Genomic DNA, 21,987 nt, shown 5'->3' with positions numbered 1-21,987 from the left:
TTGGAAGTGTTCATGTGTACATTGCAGTCATATAAAGATATTGTAAATATGAGTAGAAAATAAATGGGCACAATTTCTTTATGGAAGTTTGAAACTCATCGTTTCCACATCTCCCTTTTTTCCTTAATCCAAGAAGGAATCATTATGACATATCCAAATCAGACAACGTGATGATTTACACTATAAATTTCATTGAGATGTACAGATTATATAACAGGATGATTTACACGGACTTAAAATAAATGTGACGTCCAGATCACTAAGCATGATGATTTACAATAATATCCAGCTACACGTCTAGATTACACAACATGTCGATTTACAAATGGGTGGATTATAACACAAGAAGTGAGGTTTACAAAGATTTTTTGTTTGTTTCCATGCATTCACTCTTGTGATATCTCTAAGAGGTTGAGTGAATGAATGAATCAACAACGTGAACTCTAAAGCATGGTCTAAGTGAATACAACTTTGAGCACTTGAACTAGCTTGATTCCTTTTCCTTTTCTACACTCTCATGTCTATTTTTTGACATCTTCAATGAGTGTATTTATATAATCAAATTTCAACTGTTGACTCTTCTCGATATAGCTGCAGTACTATACATTTTGTCTTGTATCATTTCATGCTCTTATACGATTTATCTTTGAAATTCAAATTCTTTGACATATCTTCATATGCTACCGTTGATAGTCCACATACTTTGCTAATCTTCTGGTAACTGATAGGATTACAAGCAGGGGCGGATTTAGTGTAGGGCGAACGGGGGGCCACGGCCCCCCCAAAAATTTTAAAAAAAGTTTTTAGTATATATTAATTTTTTTTAAACTAAATATATAAACCGATATATATATATATATATATATATATATTGGCCCCCCCAAAATGAATGATACGTCCATGTATCTCAGTGGCTAAAGCCAATTATAACGTTTGATCCGCCCGAGTTCGAAACCTGATGCCTCCTTTTTTTGGCTTAGCGACGGTTGTGACGAAAACCGTCGCAAAATTTGCGACGGTTTTTCAAAAACCGCTGCCATATAGCGACGGTAGTTGAAAAACCGTCGCAAAATAAACTAAGCGGCCCCCTAGTTTCGAAATCCTAGATCCGCCCCTGATTACAAGCCACCTATATCAGCACGACAAGCTATTATGTTAAATCTTATATGATATGTTCTTCTGAACTAATTTTCTTGATCTCGAACACTTGGAAACATTATAAGTGTTAAGTCCTTGAAGTGCTTAACAAATTCATTCTTCTTATTCTCTGATAGATGTCTCTGCTCTGAAGATCTTCAGTATTATTCCAAGTAATAAGATCTCTGTATACTTTGGTGATTGATCTTTGCTGCTCCGTTGAACTCTTGAGATTTTTATGATATGATCAACTGTACTCTGATCTAGTAACGTCGGTTTTTAGCTCTTCTTATGTTAGCTTGTCATACATGATCTAATCCAATTGACTCTTAAGGTTTTCTTAATTGGTCTTATATTTGATAGCTATTATATTGAGCTTGTCCATACTGTTATGGTGTTTGTTTGAACGATTCCCGCTGCTCTTAAACTACATTGTTTTTGGACTAGTTTTCTATTTGTGCTTGATTCCAGTTCCAAGAAATTTGGAATCAAGTATTTAAATATATGAAGATACAATACTAATCTTATTATATATTTTAAATTACATTAGATTTTGTAATACTGACCATGTTTTTTCTCGCAAACTTGAGCATAAACCTGAACCATATTTGAAAATCGAAATTTGATTCAGAATTGATAATTTATGAATCGGTTTAGGTTCTTAAAAATAAGAGATCATAACCAAAATCTTGTAAATCGTAATTGATGCGATCCGGGTGAAATGGGCGAGCCGGGTCGGATGCTCCACCGGATCTGCTATCGATAATTTATAATGTTGTTCAGGAAAATGAGCAAAGTAGATGAACTTGTGAGCTATAGCTTCCACTATGACCTGCAGACAAGGAGAGGAACTCGTGAATGGGCGCCGGAGGGGTGTCCGGCGTGACCACTCCGATGCTTAAGTCAGCAGAGTACTCAAGCAATAAAACCAATGTAGCCAAGTGATGGCTGTGATATTGGTGTGAATGAATCCAATGTAAATGTAAAGAGAGAACCTGGTATTTATAGTATGAGAAGTAATGATGACCTCGATCTCCGTGCTACCTACTAATTATAGTAGGGCGGCTGACTGTACCCTATATCCTGATACGTCAATTCATATACTAGTCACATCCCGTCTGTCTGATTTTGTCAACCCATCGGCCTGGTGTCAGAGATAGGGCAGTCACCCACACCCTATTCTGCTAGTATACTCGAGTGCGGTGCTTATATCGAGGTAGCCCGGGTAGAAAGTTCCTGGGAGATTACAAGAGCCCGGGCCTATGACTGCCCGGAGAGTAGAGCATGGGCCTTCACCTGCCCGGCTCCAGAAGAATCCATCTGCAGACTCACTCGGATTTGGGAATCCATTTGATATTCCGGGTCATCCATGACCTGGGCTCTTACAGGGGTATCAGTAATGATAATTGTAATTGTAAATTAAATTTAGATTTTAATTATGATCTTGCAACATATAAACAACCTACCCTAAAACTGTCGTTATTAATTATTAAAAATGGTTCAAACGTAACAAAATCGTATTCAAATAGCCTAACCATAGTTACACATTTTATTGAAACTAGGAATGTAGTCGAGTCGAACCGAGCCGAACTCTTGGATGTTTGAGCTTGGTTCGTTTATAATCGAGCCGAACTCGAGCTTTATTTAACGAATATATGTATGGCTCACGAGCTTATTCAAGTATTTATCGAGCCTAAACAAGCTTAATAAATATGAATTATACATTTAAATTTTCATTAAATTAAATAAAAAGTAAATTATATATTTAAAGAAAAATATATTATTCTTATTAAAATTTGTAAATTTATTATAATAAATAAATTTTATAGTTTTTTCTATATATTTCATAAATAATATGTGAAATCAATAAATCAAATATCAAAACTATTATTTTTTCATCTAAAATATTACTCATGAACTTACCAACGAACATGTTCACGAGCTAACGAGCCGAATAATATATAACTCAAGTTTGATTTGTTTATCTTAACGAGTCTCATTAAACGAGCTCAAACGAGCTTTTATCGAATCGAGTTTCGAATAGCTCACAAAAGATTTGGTTCGTTTACATCCCTAATTGAAACCAAAATCGTCGATTTCAAAACCATAAACTTCAACTTTAGAAGCGCAGTCAAACTCCAATCGTTGTAGTACGAGAGATTATTCGAACAATAGTGATGCTGCATGTACATCTATATTTGTGCATCAATTTGTACAACACAAAAAATTCAATTTGTCAAAATCTCACTGTATATTATATACAAAATTTCGGGATATCACAGTAAAATCTCGCGATATAATGATTGTAAATATCGATGTAATGGAATATTAATTATACTTTTAGCATTAATTTTTGGACAATTGATGAATTTGTTGAAAATAAATTATTTGAATATTGAAAAGTAATAGTTGAATATTTGAATGTTGAAAATAAGAGTTGTAAAATTAGAAATTTGTGTGTGATGATGTAGGTAATGATGTATTTTATTTTTTGGATTATGTGTAATGAAACTCTATAAATAGATCTCTCATTTGTGAAGAAAATCACAATTGAGTAGAGAGAAAAATATTATAAAGTGTGTAGTTTGGTAAATTTTGAGAGTTTGAGATTTTTACTTTTAACCATAAATTTTTACTTTTTCACAACACGTTATCAGCACGAAGCTCTAAAAGTCCTACATATTTTTCCAAGCTCCAAACAGAAGAAAGAGGTAACAAAAGTAATAATATTTATTTTACTGTTATTTATTTATTGTGTATTTATTTAATAAACAATATAATGTTATTATTAGAAATAATAAAAATAAATTTTTCATAAACTTGTTATAAATCCTGGGAGGATGTTAAGACGACATCTCACACTCCCGGTAAGGGATACGACAAGTATAAAAGCCTATAAGGTTTTTAAACAAAATAAATTATGACACTCATTATAATATTATGATATGATATACATAATTATTTAAACATGTCTATTATTATATATACCATATTATTACCATAAAATTATGCAAATACATACTTTTATTTTTTTGTACACCAACGGTCATAAATATTAAAAAAAAACGGCTAGTTTTTGCCCTATAAATATGATCTCACAAACACATTGAATCACTCCAAATTTCTCTTCTTCTCTAAAAATTATTCATCATCAAATTTTTCGAAGAAAAAAGAAGATGACTTTCTCAAGGATATTTTTAATTATTTTGGTTATCATACTCACGAGTCTTGTATTTATCGGAGAATATCCTACTCGTGCGTTTTCTTTATTTTTACAAATACTTGTACTTGTTGTTTATCCGTTACTTTGTATTGCAATATTTATTAACTAATAAAATGCATCGTAATTTTTTTAGTACCACCATGTCAAATTTAACAAAGCTCGAATTTGTTGCGCTCGACATCACGGGAAAGAATTATATGCCATGGACTCTAGATGTAGAAATGCATCTTGAGTCATTGGGTCTAAGCGAGACCATTAAAGAAAATGGCATATGCACGTCACAAGAAAAGGCAAGAGCCATGATATTTTTGCGTCGACATCTCGACGATGGATTGAAATGTGAATATCTGACTGAAAAAAATCTCATGGCTTTGTGGAAGGGATTAAAAGAAAGATTCGAACATATAAGAGAAATTATACTTCCGACCGCCTGGGATGAATGGAATACATTGAGATTCCAAGACTTTAAAAAAGTCAGTGATTACAATTCGTCGATGTATAGAATAATCTCGCAATTAAAATTTTGTGGACATGAGGTCACATAATCTGAGATGCTTGAAAAAACATTTTCCATGTTTCATGCATCATTTTCCATGTTTCATGCATCAAATATTACTCTACAACAACAATATAGAGTACGTGGATTCGCGAGATATTCTGAACTCATCGCCTATCTTCTTGTGGCGGAAAAAAACAACGAGCTATTAATGAGAAATCATCAGTCCCGACCCACTGGATCAACAGCATTTCCAGAAGTAAATGCTGTAAGTAAAAATGAATTTAAACCTGGAAACCAAAATCAATTTCAAAGACAAAGTTTTGGTCGAGGTCGTGGACGTGGACGTGGAATTGGTCGTGGTCGTGGACGCGGCCGTGGTTTTGAAAATAATAGAGATAGTTATTTTTATAACTCATCTCAAAAGAGCGTCCCAAACCATCCACTGAAAAGGCATCATGAGAATACAAGTGTTAATGAGAATCACTCAAAAAGATATGAAAGTTCTTGTTACAGATGTGGTACTCCAGGACATTGGTCCAAAGTTTGTCGAGCCCCTGAGCACCTTTGTAAACTTTATAAAGAATCATTAAAGGGGAAAGAAAAGGAGACCAACTTCACTGAACGCAGTGACCGTTTGAGTGATTTAACTCATTTTGATGCTGGTGATTTTATGAATGATTTCTCTTGAAATGATCAATATGTTGGTGGGATAGAAATGAACAATATTGATGCTGCAGATTTTCTCAACGATTTCTCTGAAAATGAACAATATAATGGTAGAATATAAATGTACAATAATTTATTTTTCATGTATTCATAGAATAATGTTTTATTGTATAATTATGATATGTGTTATATTTAAATATATATTGCCAGTAATTTATTTCATTGCATATTTTTTTGAAGTTCAAATATGCAAAATGCTATGAGCAAAGCTGAAGTTTGCATACCCGATAGTAGTAAACGCACACTATCCTCCGAGATAAAAGATATTTCTTGGAACTAAAACAAACAAAAACAACGGTGAATACAATATCAGGTCCTGTAGACTTGATTAAAGGATGTGGTAAATCACAATTTTTGTTAACTAATGGTACAAAATTTTTGATCAATGATGCTTTATATTCACCACAATCGAAAAGAAATTTGTTGAGTTTTAATGATATATATTCCCATGGGTATGATACTCAAACAATGAATGAAGGGAATGAGAAATATATGTGTCTTATCACATATAAATCAGGAAAGAAATATGTGATTCAAAAACTACCAATGCTCCCTACTGGATTGCATTATACACATATAAGTCCCATTGAATCAAACATGGTAGTTGATAATTCTTCGATATTAACCAATTGGCAGGATCGATTGTGACATCCTGGTTCAACAATGATGCGAAGAATTATAGAAAATACACATGGTCATCCACTGAAAGACCAGAAGATCTTTCAGAATAATAAGTTTCAATGTAAAGCATGTTCTCTTGGAAAACTTATTATAAGACCATCACCAGTCAAAATCCAAACTGAATCACCAATGTTTCTTGAACGTATTCAGGGTGATATTTGTGAACCAATCCATCCACCATGTGGACCATTCAGATACTTTATGGTATTGATTGATGCCTCCAGCAGATGGTCACATGTATGTTTATTGTCAACTCGAAATGTTGCATTTGCAAGATTACTTGCTCAAATAATAAAATTGAAGAATTAGTTTCCCGATTATACAATCAAGAAAATTAGACATGATAATACTGGTGAATTTACTTCCCAGACTTTCAATGATTATTGTATGTCTATGGGAATCATTGTTGAGCATCTTGTTGCTCATGTACATACATAGAAAGGATTGGCTGATTAAACGTCTGCAAATGATTGCTAGACCAATGATTATGAAAACAAAGCTCCCTATTTCTATATGGGGACATGCAATTTTACATGATGCTTCATTAATTCGCATCAGACCAAGTGGATATCATAAATACTCCCCATTACAGCTTGCATTTGGTAAAGAACTAGACATTTCTCATCTGAGAATTTTTGGATGTATGGTGTATGTGCCTATTGCACCACCACAACGAAAGAAAATGGGACCTCAAAGAAAGGTTGGAATTTATATCGGTTTGATAGTCCATCAATCATTCGATATCTTGAATCTCAGACAGGCGACGTGTTCACAGCTCGTTTTGCTGATTGTCATTTTAATGAGGAAATCTTCCCAATGTTAGGGGGAGAGCAGAAACATACCGAAAAAGAAATTACATGGTATGTATCATCATTGTTACATCTGGATCCAAGAACAAAACAATGTGAAAAAGATGTACAACAAATTGTACACTTGCAAAGAATAACAAATCAAATACCAGATGCATTTACAGACACAAAAGGGGTAACTAAATCATATATACATGTTGCAAATGCCCCTGCTCGAATTGAAATTCCAAAGAAACAAATGGAAGATACTCATGATGTCATTAAACGCCTGAAGCGTGGAAGGCCAGTCGGTTCCAAAGATAAAAATCCTCGAAAATGAAAATTCATAGAGAAACACGATGATCACAAAATAAAGAATGACGTTTCTGAAGAAACACATGATGATCACAAAATTCTGTCAGAACCACAAACTGACGAGAATCATGAAATCTCTATCAATTACATTAATACTGGAAAAATATGGAACCGAAAAGATATAGATGAAATTGATTATATATTTTCTTATAATGTGGCAATCGACATCATAAATGATAACGAAGATCATGAACCAAAATCTTTTGGTGAATGTAAAAATCGACAGGATTGGATAAAATAGAAAGATGCCATCCAGGTTGAATTAGATTCGCTAAATAAACATAATATTTTTGGACCTATAGTCCTTACACCTGAAGGTGTAAAACCTGTTGGATACAAATGGGTTTTTATTCGAAAGCGAAATGAGAAAAATGAAATAGTAAGATATAAAGCTCGACTTGTTGCACAAAGTTTTTCTCAAAGGACTGGAATTGATTATGAAGAAACGTATTCTCCTGTGATGGATGCAATTACGTTTCGGTATTTGATTAGCTTGACGGTATCTGAAAATTTAGAAATGCGTCTTATGGATGTTGTTACAGCTTACTTATATGGATCACTTGATAGTAATATATATATGAAAATCCCTGAAGGATTTAAGATGCCTGAAGCACAAAGTTCAAAACCCAGGGAATGTTATTCTGTGAAATTACAAAGATCATTATATGGGTTAAAGCAATCAGGTCGAATGTGGTATAATCGACTAAGTGATCACTTGATGAAAAAGGATATGTAAATAATTCAATATGCCCTTGTGTTTTCATTAAGAAAACAACATCTGGATGCGTAATTATTGCTGTATATGTTGATGATTTAAACATCATTGGAACGAATAAGGAAATTCAAGAAGTTGTGTCATACTTGAAGGAAGAATTTGAAATGAAGGATCTTGGAAAAACCAAGTATTGTCTGGGTTTACAAATTGAACAAAAAGAATGGAGAATGTTTGTTCACCAGACAAATTATACAGAAAAGATCCTTAAACGTTTTAATATGGATAAAGCAAATCCTTTAAGTACTCCAATGGTTGTTAGATCATTAAACATAGAAAAGGATCCATTCCGTCCATGTGAAGATGATGAAGATATTCTTGGTCCAGAAGTGCCATATCTAAGTGCCATCGGTGCCCTTATGTACCTTACAAATTGTACAAGGCCTGATATATCTTTTGCCGTGAATCTGTTGGCAAGATTTAGCACATATCCAACAAAGAGACACTGGAGCGGAATTAAACATATATTCCGTTATCTACGAGGAACGACAGACTTGGGACTTTTGTATTCACAAGATGCTAATCCAAGTATAATTGGTTATGCTGATGCTGGATACTTATCTGATCCACACAAGGCACGTTCCCAAATTGGATATGTATTTACTCGTGGATGCACTGCAATATCTTGGCGTTCACATAAACAAACACTCGTAACAACTTCATCAAATCATGCCGAGATTATTGCACTACATGAAGCAAGTCGTGAATGTGTGTGGTTAAAATAAATGACCCAACATATCCAAATTTCATGCGGATTATCATTCGATGAGAAGCCTGTGATACTATATGAAGATAATGCTGCATGTGTTGCTCAAATGAAAGAAGGATACATAAAAAGCGATAGAACTAAACATATTCCTCCTAAGTTCTTCACATTCACCAAGGAGCTTGAGAAGAATAAATGTATTGATGTTCGTCACATTCAATCAAGTGAAAACTCATCAGATCTCTTCGCAAAAGCACTTCCTATGTCAATATTCAGAAAGCACATATATAATATTGGGATGCGCAATCTACGAAATTTGTGAAGAATTGTTCATGTCAACATCAGGGGGAGTTTACGTGACTGCACTCTTTTTCCCTTACTATGGTTTTTATCCCAATAGGTTTTTCCAAGTAATGTTTTTAACGAGGCAGTACAAAACACGTAATGAAGACATCATCGTATCATGATCGTCATCACAAGGAGGAGTGTTGAAAATAAATGATTTGAATATTGAAAAGTAATAGTTGAATATTTGAATGTTGAAAATAAGAGTTGTAAAATTAGAAATTTGTGTGTGATGATATAGGTAATGATGTATTTTATTTTTTGGATTATGTGTAATGAAACTCTATAAATAGATTTCTCATTTGTGAAGAAAATCACAATTGAGTAGAGAGAAAAATATTATAAAGTGTGTAGTTTGGTAAATTTTGAGAGTTTGAGATTTTTACTTTTTACCATAAATTTTTACTTTTTCACAATAAAATTGTTATTTTAACAAAAAATAAAAAATAAAAAAAGTAAACCCGTTTCACAAAGAAGCCCAATGGGCTTTACATTCTCTTTATCCAAGGACCAATTCAATTGTAATAGGCCAAAGTTTCGAACAACTTCGAATTTCCTTTAACCAGAAAGACAACCCTAGTTTTTATCGAATCCATCTATTTCTCTTCTTTTATATTAAACTAAACATACATGGCTAGCTAGGCCATTCGGAACCAGGGTTAGGTTTTTGTAAAGGAAGTGGAAATCACACTCGCGCTGAGTATGAAGAGACTGAATTGAACGTGATTAAACCCCGCGAATCGGAAATGGAAGAGGAAAATCTGGGAATTGAAGAAACTGAGATTGGAGGAAGAAAAGATTTTTTTCCTGTATTGGGTGGATTGAATGTGAATGTTGGCGGAGAAACCACTGAAATGAAGTTTTTAGAGGAGGTGGCAGAAGGACAGATTGTTTCGGAGAATCATGTGACGGCAGAGTCGGAAATCATGGAGGTGGCCGTAACGGTAGCGGAGGGGGACGGACCACATGTGGTTGGGGAACACGTGCTAGAAATAAAAGCAGACCAAGTATGTGAGCGAGTGGATGCTGTTAACGTGGGAAAGGATGTAACTGGTGCAGGGGATGCGCTACTGTTTTCTGAGTGGCAGGTGGAGGCGGGAGGGGATGAAATTTCGGTGGACCAACGAGTTGGAGAGGAAGAAGTTATGTTCCTAATGCCCTCTGTTGATTCCAAGGTGGAACCCGTTGTTGTTTACGTAACTGAAACTGTTTCGTGTCCCGAGTCCCAGACATTTGGGAGCGGCAATGATTTTCTAGAAGACAGGGAGGGGATGGAACCATGGAATGATAAATCAGGAAAGGAGTTGCAGGGGAAGATGAGTGAAGAGAAGTTTAAAGAACCGGTACTAGCAGAGGTGGATAGTCTGACATTAGAAAACGATTCAGATTTAATGATGGCAGATGATGCAAATCATGTGGAGAAGATTGAATTAGCTGCTAATTATTTGGCAGTTGAGACAGTGGAAAAATCTTCTGATGTTGAAGTGGAAAAGGTTAGGTCTTTGATCACTGAGGAGACGCCCATCACAGATTTTAAAAATGGTATGGAGCTAATAACTGGGGTGAACCCCGATATACTTAATGCCGGAGAAAATGTGCAGGTCCATGAACTAGGTGATATGGAATATGCTGGTGTTGATGCTAGAGATGAGCTTGCCAAGAGTAAAGAGTTAACTGCTGAGGAGGATATGATGCACGATACGAAGATGGTGGAATTTGAGAACACGAGTGTGGAAGTTGAAAATGATTTCAAGTTAGATGAGCATGCCACTGTGGTGGAAAATAGGGATGACGCAATAGTACATGAGGATCTTGTTGCAGGAAACTGTAGAATTGAAACAGTGGAGAAATTGGATTCAGGCATGACTAGGAGTGATGTAGCTGAGGTTCGTATGGAAGATGCTGAAGTAAAAACAGGGACAGCAGTGGATGTAGTGGCTGACGAAATTCCATGCGAAGACACAAAGTTTGAGACAAAGATAACTAGTAGCTCCACGGGTGATCCTTGTGAGGGGATGAATGATTCGTCAGCTGGAATACTAGATGAAAACAATGATACACCTACGGCCGAGGAGATAAGAACTCAAGACACTGAAATGGAGACAGAAACAGATGTGGTTGAATCCGGGAAAGAATTCGGAGGCAAGCGGAAGAGAGGAAAGGTTTCTAAAAGTCCTTCGAATGCTAAATACACAGGAAAGGCCTCATCTAGGAGGATAACTGAAGAAGACGTTTGCTTCATTTGCTTTGATGGTGGGGAGCTCGTGTTGTGTGATCGCAGGTAAGTTTTAGAGGTGTGGGATTGAATTTCTCAATTTTGTCCAAGAAAGAGTTCCTTTATTTTTGTTTAGTTTTTGACGACTGTTTCTAATTTTTCTCATCCATTACATTTCTTCCATTGTTTCTCAGAGGTTGCCCAAAGGCATATCATCCAACCTGTGTTAATCGAGATGAAGCTTTTTTCAGGGCGAAGGGTCGATGGAACTGTGGTATGTTTTTCTTTACCTCACCTCAAATTTCATGCACAAATTGATGATAGTCGATCCTTTTATTGATGCTTTAAGGATTATAATTACTTTTTATCTACGAAACTAACCCTTAATAGTCGTGTTAGCTTCAGATTCCATGCTAGTGGGGTTGCATGTCGAATGTGTTAAGACTATCATAAGTATTATAGAGGTTCAATTTTGGTCCCACTTTCATGCTATTGACATGCAGAGGGAATTTAATTTTAGTGTCATTTTCACTTTATCTGACAGACAATCTACCCCTTTTTCTCCATATCTGCCCAGACAGAATAAATCCTTTAATTCAGTCTATTTTTTCCCATTTTTAAGTCGCTCAGATCCTTGTCTGAACTCTTTGGAGTATATCTCATGAATACTGATATATATATACACACACACAGCAGCCCCATTGGTTATGTAGCAAGTTGACTTGGTTTTATCTAGATTAGAGCTTAAATAAAAATTCTGTTATATTTACATTGTTGACTGATGCTTAAGTGGGTTACTTTCGCAGCTACTATCAACTGGTAGATATGGTGATAAGACAGACCATGGGAATGGGGAGATTTGGGGATGTCTATGTGAGAATTGTGATATGTTGCACTGACGAGAACTGTTCGTTATATATTGCCTTGCAAGTGTTTGGATCGTTCCTGAATACACTTCAACAAGTATGAGATCGATGCGCTAAGGATTTAATTTTAAGCTTTGCACCGTCGTCAAAGCTTTCTAATCCAGCAGCACGGAATTGATATCGACTATAGCGGAATTTATGCACAAAAGTACCACAACTGAATGTGCTAATATAATTCACCAGCAAGTAAATTTAAAAACTTAACTAAGATAAATATATCTTGGGTTTAAAATTCACCTTTGCTACTTCTAACATCAAGGATGCCCAATATCGTTTGCATCCCACGTTTTTATCACGTAATAATATGGTGATAAAGAAAAGAATGCTTTCACCATATGGAAATGAAATATACATGTTAAATTCACCTCTTAAATCTGTCTACGTGCAGTAAGTTTTCGAACATAATTTAAACGTTGAACTGATAATAAAATTAATATACAACTTAAGTAACTTCTGCAATGGAGTGATCTCTATGAAATTGGTATTTTCAAAAATAATAATCCTGTGTCTACAGTTAAAGGTCTTAATCCACAAAAGGTTGACTTAGGGCGAACCATGCAACAAACCAGCTGTCCCACCGGTCGCTGTTTGTTCCTGTAAGACTATAAAGTGTGAGATAGGAGGGAGCATGTTTCTTGGTTTATGTGCCCTTTGCTATATGCAGTTTAGGTGGACCGAACTTAAAATATGATTCTAAATATTTCTCCGTGTATGCTCTTTATATTCAATTTGAGTCCAAGAGATTCCTTAGTTTGTCTTTTTTATGCCTCTTCTGACGGTCTCAATGGTTGTGTTGTGCGTTGTATTCTGTAACTTATGTTTATTTTAATCTGAATCTATATGGTGTTTCCACTCTCATACAACACTTTTGTGCTTTTCTTTTTTTTCAGGCTGGCATATGTGTAGCATTTGCGAGAAGAATGCCCTCTTTATGTGCTATACATGTACATTCTCCTTGTGCAAGAAATGTAGTAAAGATGCGGTTATCCTGTGTGTCAGAGGAAATAAAGGTTTCTGTGAGACCTGCATGAAAACTGTCATGCTAATTGAGAACAATGAACAAGGAAGCAATGATGTACGTCCTTTCTCTCCCTCTCTGCTAATGCTTTGGTTTGTATGATATGTTAGTTTCAAGTCTGACAGGTTACTAGTGGCATTTGTTTTCCAAAGTTGAATATTGATCTTATGTTGTTTAAATAGTTGTGCACGGGTAACCTTTGTTTTTCATGACATTAACATACAGCTGGACTGCCTTTTATTAGACGTCTTAGTTTTATATCATCCGTAGTTTCAGTTGGTTGTTCCCGCTCATCGTTGGTATGTGCTTGGGGCCTATTGACACTGATAAACTTTCTGTGAAATATTATATGAGTTATCTCTTTGTTGTCTCAGTGTATTCATCTTTGAACTGGAAGATGATTCACAAGCTGGTCTGTAAATCTGAAGATTCTATTTTTTTGAATTTATGGTTGATTTTACCTTATTTTTCTGCAGCTATAACTTTTTTGCTTGCAGTTTTATATTTCTCCTGCCTGATTGATTAGAATTTTTGTTTCCATTTGCCAGATATCCAAATTTGGGTATAATTAAACTTAAGGGAGACAGACATGTTTGCTTTTTATTTTTTTTGGGGCAGCCAAATATGAGCATATGATTGTTGTACACAATCCCCAAGGATCTGGAAGATTGTTTTATTTTGAACTAGACTAACTAGTCATTTCACTGGGGTATGTTAAATGGGTGTTTTATATTTAAGCTGGAGTTCTGGACCATATTATTATCATTATTTATGTATAGCTTAATTTAAACATGTCATAGTTTTTTAAACGAGGCGATACATCACTTACAATTGATCCTGAACCATTGTAATCTATGTTTGGACATTAGTCCTGGTTGTTTTATTATGGTCCTTCTTGACTGATACTAATGGCATTTGTTTTCCAAAGTTGAATATTGATCTTATGTTGTCTAAATAGTTGTGCACGGGTAACGTTTTCTTTTCATGACATAAACATACATCTGGACTGCCTTTTATTAGGCATTTCTCAGTTTTATATCATCTGCAGTTTCAGTTGGTTGTTTCCTCTCATCCATGGTATGTTCTTGGGACCTGTTAACACCTATGTAGCACGGATACCCTAAATTTTTTTTTTTGAAGTATTGGATACGGATACGACACGGATACGGATACGACACGCGGATACGCGTGTCGGATACCTCAAAATCCGTATCGTTGACTTTGTTTAGGGTTGACCAGGCGGATATGTTTTGGACATGGCGAGGACACGCCATGGATACGTTTTTCGGATACTTTTGGGCAAAATTGCAAATATTTAAAAATTTTAGGGGTTAATTAAAAAAAAACTAAAATTTCTAGGGACTAAAAGAAAAATAATTTTAAATGGGCTGGGCTTTTAAATCCCTAAATACATTTGTTCATCTCTTTCATTCCATTTCTGCTCAAGCGTCTCTCAATTCTACCGATATGGATGTTTGATTTCTTTTTACTTGCTTAAGATGGATTTTACATTTAATATTTTGTACTTAAGATACTATGATTAATGAAATATTACATCTATCTCTATAATTTTTATTTTTCAATACTAAATTTATATAAATATAAATATATATAATATTTATATATATTTTAATGATTGTCGTATCCTAGCCGTATCGTGTCTTATATTTTCAAAATTTGATGTGTCGCCATATCCGTATCGTATTCGATACGATACTCATACCCGTATCCATGCAACATAGGTTAACACTGATAAAAGTTCTGTGAAATATTTTATGAGTTCTCTTTGTTGTCCCACTGTATTCATCTTTGAACTGGAAGATGATTCACACAAGCTGGTCTGTAAATCTCAAGATTCTATTATTTTGACGTCATGGTTTTGATTTTACCTTATTTTTTTGCAGCTTTAGTTTTTTTCCTTGCAGTTATATTTTTCACCTGCCTGATTGATTGGAATTTTTGTTTCCATTTGCCATACATCCAAATTTGGGCATAATTAAACTTCAGGGAGAAAGACATGTTTGCTTTTTTTTTTTTGGGTCAGACAAATATGAGCATATGATTGTTGTACACAATCCCGAAGGATCTGGAGGATTGTCTTATTTTGGATTAGACTAATTAGTCATTTAACTGGGGTATGTTAAATGGGTGTTTTATATTTGAGCTGGAGTGCTGGACCATGTTATTATCATTATTTATGTGTAGCTTAATTTAAACATGTCAATAGTTTTTTAACCGAGGCGGTACATCAAATTACAGTTGATCCTAAACGATGAGAACTCGGTTATGTTGGATTTATTTATGGTTTGCGATTGAGCATTGGCTTATCACTTCCTTTTGGTTTGATGTCAGATTTTAGTCCTTATGTAGCATTTTTGTTCGGTTTCTAGATAAAATGTACCTTAAATAATAAGGTCCATTTCCTATCCCTGAACCATTGTAATCTTTGTTTGGGCATTAGTCTGACTCTTCTATTGTGGTCCTTCTTAACTGATACAGGCTCTAACAAGTTTCGATGATAAAGGTAGCTGGGAGTATCTCTTCAAGGATTACTATACCGAATTGAAATCTAAGCTGTCACTTTCGTCTGTTGAGGTTGCAGAGGCTAAAAACCCGTGGAAGGGAAAGGATACGTTTTCTGGTCCCAGTAAACAAGAATCATTAGATACCCAGGCTGATGACATTGATGAAGGATCTGGTTCAGAAGAGTCTGTTGAGACTTTGAAAACTATCAATTCTAAAAGAAAAAAGAAAGGCAAAAAATCGAAATCCTTAGCCAAAGAAAAGGATTTGGTGAGTTCAGGTGTTGCAACTGGTGGCAAAGGGCTGGCATCATCAGCCAACTCTGAGTGGGCATCAAAAGAGCTACTTGAACTTGTTTCACACATGAAAAATGGTGACACATCTGTGCTCTCCCAGTTTGATGTACAAGGTCTTTTGCTCGAGTATATAAAAAGAAACAAACTACGTGATCCTCGCCGGAAAAGTCAAATTATATGTGATGCAAGACTTGAAGTTTTATTTGGGAAACCTCGAGTTGGGCATTTTGAAATGTTAAAACTTCTGGAATCTCATTTTCTTATTAGAGACGAGCAGAATGATGATGTTGAAGGAAGTATTGTTGACACCGAAATTAACCAGTTAGATATTGCGGGCAATACTGACCATCTGACCAAGGGTGTGAAAGATAGGAAACACAAAACACGCAAAAAAGGTGGTCTTCGGGAGCCACAGTCTAATCTTGATGATTATGCAGCTATTGACATGCACAACATTAGCTTAATTTACCTGCGAAGAAAATTGATGGAGGACTTGCTTGAGGATGTGGAGAAGTTTCATGATAAAGTCATTGGGATGTTTGTTCGGATAAGGATTTCTGGTAGTAGTCAAAAACAAGACCTGTATAGATTAGTGCAAGTTGTAGGTAAGAACTTTCTATCTGTATGTTATCACTGTATGTAAGAACTTTCTCTTTATTATGTAACCACTGTATAGCTAGTATCGTTTCTAAGTTCTGTTGGAACTCTGGCTATTTTCACCACAGTAGCTATCAGCTCCTTAATTACATATGCACCTACTCCTCGAATAAAAACAGTAAAATTGAATTATATTTGTGTTTCATCTTCAGGCACAAGCAAGGCAGCGGAACCATACAAAATTGGTAAAAAGTCCACCAACATTGTGTTGGAGATACTAAATCTAGACAAGACTGAAGTCACATCAATCGATACAATCTCAAATCAGGATTTCACTGAGGTGATTGCTTTTAATGTAGTGCCTTCAATACCTCTTTTACGAGGAATTTCCGAACATTTTATATATACCACCCCCAAGTTTGTCCCCCACTCCCCCAATGTCTGATGTGATTTATCAAGGTACTTCAACGTGCAATATAGTAAGACTTATTTTTGAAATTATTGGATGTATTTGACATGCACTGGTCGGTCACTCGGTCCTATTGAAATTAAGCTATTATGATGTTATAGGCTATGTTCAGCTTTTCGAAATCTCAAGCTAACTCGGTTTTTGGAAGTCAATCACATCCTTGATTTTTTAACTTTTACAGGAGGAATGCAAGCGTCTGCGCCAGAGTATCAAGTGTGGACTGATTAGTAGGCTGACTGTGGTAATTGTTTACATACCTCTAGAGTATTGCCCCCTTTTTTTCTCACAGTTGGATAACGACATTTCTGGTTTGCAGGGTGAAATTCTTGACAAGACCATGGAAATTCAGGAGGCCAGAGTTAATGATGTGTGTTTGTTTCCTGTTCTTTTGAAATTGTTCTTTTTATTGAAACTCTAATGGATGTTAAAAAAAATGTATCTTTAAACCTTTATTTTTTCCTAAAATAATTGGGAGTGATGAAAGTTTTGAACTAATGTAATGATGGAAATGCTGAGCGACTAGTTCTGGTCTTAATATTCTAACTGTATATTTACATGTTAGAGTAAAATCTAACATCTACTGAAAATATGAGTTGCTTTTCTCCTTCTTGAAGGTAAGAAAAAATGTGTTTCTGAGTACCTCTTTCAAAATACTTTCCATATTGTGTAAAAACAGAAGCTGTTTTGATATAATATGAAAAATAAACTTATTAATTTGTTAAGAAGAAGCAGAAGCCAGAAGCCACATTTTTGGCAAAAATACTGTTTCAAGAATTATTTAAATCAACTTATGCATCCAAGCATTATAAATAGTTTTGGAAAAAGTGTTTATAGTCTATTCTTCCAAACACTGTTATTCTGGAATATGTCCTGGTTTTGGTTCTTACTTTTTATTAGAGGAGGTTTTACGTATTTATTCTAGATTTGCTACATATAACCCTCTGCTTGTACACCTAGAAAACTCTCTCTGGATTTTTTTTATTTGCTAAATTCTAGTTTAGGAAATTTGACCTGTTTGATTATTAATAAACCGCCCCATCCTGTTTAGCTTCAAGACTATATTCAGTTCTGGTCTTCTGGGCAAAATCTAGGGGTTTGTTTCGTTAACAATTTACGAAAGAAGGGGTTCGATATTTGTAAGTCACTTGAGGGACGGAAAGAGGGGTACTACTTGAAGGAAAATACAGATAACTTGTTTGCGCTGGGTATGACTTGCATCATATTTTTCCTGTTAACGAGAATGGACTCTATAGGGAGAGCGGCATTGACATGGAAAAATATGTCTTAATGAGAAGGGTAGAGTAGATACTGGCTCGAGGACTGCATACTTTAAGTGTCTTTGGGTGATTCTTCTTAAATTTGTTTATTAAACTACCAATTTAATTGTCAATTGACGTGGTACCCTTTCACTAATTTCCTTGTACATTTATAATTACATGAATTCCTGAACTGGATATCTCTTGATTTGTTTATTTACTTTTCCCCTTGTGGATGAAGAGTTCCATATGTAGGTCATTTTTATCTAGTAAAGCGTATTTCTTTGTGGTGACTTGCAGTGGCTGGAGTCAGAAACTTTGCGGCTCAGTCATCTTCGTGATCGAGCAAGTGATTTAGGACGTCGGAAAGAATATCCTTTTTTTGTTTTCCCTTCTTTTGATCAATTAAATAATTTAGCTTTCACTTGTCGCCTGTCATGTTGAGTATTAGGCCTGTAGAAGTATGAAAAAGTTTCTTGTGGTCATGGGATGCATGTGGCTATAAGATTACTGTGCTTGTGAGTTATTTAAACAAGTATATTCACAAACATGTGCAATTCCTGTATATGAACAAATGCCCGGATGCCGAGCTAGACAATAGATAGATACACTCTGTTTGGGGTTTGTTTTTCATAGCATGGAGAAGGCAGAAATCATGTCTTTCTAAGAGATCATCTATCAATCCAAACTCTAGAACTTGTCATTTGCTCCAACAATTAATTAGAGTGCTGTTGGGCAGATATTATTTACCTCCTAAGGTTGTTATTATGATCTGGATTTTTGTTTATGCTGTTTATTCTCTCTTTATTCTAAGCATGTGGATTTCATATGCTATATATGACTGAAAGCGACAAGTTAGCCTTGACTTGTTTCCACGCTCAGAGAGTGTGTGGAAAAGTTACAAGTTTTGAAGAGCCCTGAAGAGCGTCGTCGCAAACTGAAGGAAATTGCTGAAATACATGCCGACCCGAAGATGGATCCAAGTTATGAATCTGATGAAAATGACCATGAAGCTGAAGACAGTAGACGAGGTTTTCTTCCTTTCCGTATCTGTGGTGTGAATACTGTAACCTGTGTAGTCCTAACTGTTTCCGAAAATGATTTGTTGTATACAGATAATTTCCTGAGATCTAGAGGTTCCAGTTTTAGCAGGAGAGAAAGGGGCCTAATCTCACCTGGAAGTGACTCTTCTGCAAGGGGTGGTGCAGGAAAAATTTCAACCAAGAACAGAGAATTGAGTAGAAACTTGTCCGGTAATAATTTTTCTGGTAATGCTACTCATAGTGGTGAGATGGTAAATGAAATTTCTCGGAATTTGGAAGGCCGAAAAGATGCACAAGATTTCAAATATTTGGAGAACCTGAATTATAATTCTGATTCTGCCGACAGAGGTAAGCGCAATGTGCCCCGAAGTGAATCACTGACTGGTGTTTCATCAGTAACCTCAGATGCATCTCTCCAAGTCAGGATTGCAGAAACTTCAACTATGATAAATGAAACAGAAAAGATGTGGCATTATCAAGATCCTTCTGGAAAAGTTCAAGGGCCCTTTTCTATGGTGCAATTACGTAAATGGAGCAACACAGGTTACTTTCCTACTGATCTGAAGATCTGGAAAACTGCGGACAAGCAAGATGACTCCATACTTATGGCTGATGCGCTGGAAGGTAAGTTCAAGAAAGAGAAACCAATTGTTGACAATATTTTTCCATCAGCTAATACCCTCCATAGTCTACCCATCTCGGCCAGCCATTTTGATCAGGCCTCTGGAACATCCTTACTCCATCTTAAGAATAGAACTAGTGTTGATCAAAGTTCAGTGTCAAGCACGAAATTGTCTTCTGAAAAATGGATTGGAAATGATATAACCAACTTACCATCTCCTACTCCTAAGCAAAGTAATGCGGGGTGGACCGGAGGAGAAGGTGGTGGTCTCGTCAATTATAATCCATCGCCTAGTGTTGAGAGAACTAATATTGGGACTCTTTCTGTTGCTGACGCATCGGTTTTGAATGCTATTATCCAGTCTAGCCCCGCTTTTAGTCTGACACCTAATTCACAACAAGGATTTCAGGTGGGTCCGGCAAATTCTTTGGGTTTTCAGTCAACCACAAGTGAACCACATGCAATACAGATGCATGGCCATCAGTCGACCATGGTCCACCAAGTTGTCAGTCAAAGTCCTTTAACTGATGCTCAGGTTATGGGTGGCTCTGCTCAGCCTCAGCCTAAGCCTCAGCCTCAGCCTCAACCACAGCCTCCTAATTATGGTTGGGTTGCTCCGAACGTGCAGAATTATGCAGCAAATTTCTCAAATTTAAATACCAATGCTGCAGCTCAACCTGAATATCAGAGACCAGCTCAAAGTATTCAACCAAACATATATCCTCCTGCCGTGTCCGATGCTACTAACACTGGCTGGGGTACTCCACATGCGAACGCTAGCATGGGATGCGGGAATCCAGCACCGGCAAACTCAAATATGTACATGGGACCACCTATCCAACCCACAGTCAACACAAATTCTGGCTGGCTTGCTCCCACTGGAAATGCAGGGGCTAATGTTCCAGGACAGGTGCAGGCTCTGGGCCCCGGTTGGGTTGCTCCGGCAGCTCAAGGTTCAATACCTGGGAATGGGTGGGGCCCGCCAAGTGCTAATACGGGTGCTCCCGCTCCTGTTCAAGGGTTAACGCAAGGAAATCCAAACCTAGGATGGGGCGCTGCACCACAAGGGAACCAGGGTTTGTGGGTGGGCCAACAGAACTACGGCGGTAATCAGTTCTCGGGACATCATAATGATCAGGGTCGAGATCCTGGTTTTGGTGGAGGAAGACCTTGGAACAGGCAGTCTTCGTTCGGCGGTGGAGGCTCAAGAGGTTCTAATAGGCGAGACACGATGTGTCCATACTACACAAATGGCCATTGTAGGAAGGGAGCACATTGTGATTTTCGGCATAACTAACTTAAAAACATTCATAGACTTCGGTAGTTTATGATTTTGTATAGTCATTTCATGTTAAATTAAAGTTATAGACTAACTTTTAGCACAGACCGACCCAATCGGGCTTGTTAGAGACTGGAACCCTTGTGCAGTGTGGAATACTATTTTGCTATGCAACTTTGCTTCTTTTTTTTTTTGGGGGGGGAGGGGGGGGTTCCAAAAGAGAGCATTTTTTGTCCCATTTTGTGAAACCGTAGGTTAAAGTTCACTCCGCTAATCGAAGTAGTGGATTTCTTATTTGTTTGGTACCATTTTGGGAAACCACATCATTAGTTTTTTTTTAAAAGAAAAAAATCAGAGTTCGCCGATAAGATTGGCGGATTTTCTGACTTTTTTTTTTTGTTTTTTTTTTGGCTTTGTTGGAGGAGTAGGTCTCTTGTTATATGGTTTCACAAATCTTTGTCTGTGAGACATGTCAACTTTACTGATATTCA

General features: G+C 36.1%; 1 protein-coding gene across 1 annotated transcript; it reads left to right on the top strand.

Moving 5' to 3' along the window:
* Positions 1 to 9,826: 9,826 nt before the first annotated feature.
* LOC140828099 (zinc finger CCCH domain-containing protein 19-like) lies at positions 9,827 to 21,690 on the top strand. Its single transcript, XM_073191082.1, has 10 exons — positions 9,827 to 11,533; positions 11,662 to 11,741; positions 13,284 to 13,468; positions 15,911 to 16,835; positions 17,040 to 17,167; positions 17,478 to 17,537; positions 17,613 to 17,663; positions 18,853 to 18,923; positions 19,429 to 19,583; positions 19,668 to 21,690. The coding sequence occupies exons 1-10, from the start codon at positions 9,999 to 10,001 to the stop codon at positions 21,512 to 21,514; spliced, it is 5,037 nt and encodes a 1,678-aa protein (XP_073047183.1). The 5' UTR covers positions 9,827 to 9,998; the 3' UTR covers positions 21,515 to 21,690.
* Positions 21,691 to 21,987: the final 297 nt, after the last annotated feature.

This window comes from Primulina eburnea, chromosome 1, assembly GCF_022965805.1.
Source record: "Primulina eburnea isolate SZY01 chromosome 1, ASM2296580v1, whole genome shotgun sequence".
In the NCBI taxonomy this organism is placed as follows: Eukaryota; Viridiplantae; Streptophyta; class Magnoliopsida; order Lamiales; family Gesneriaceae; genus Primulina; species Primulina eburnea.
Note: the sequence above shows the minus strand (reverse complement) of the source record. Positions and strands in the feature narration are given on the sequence as shown.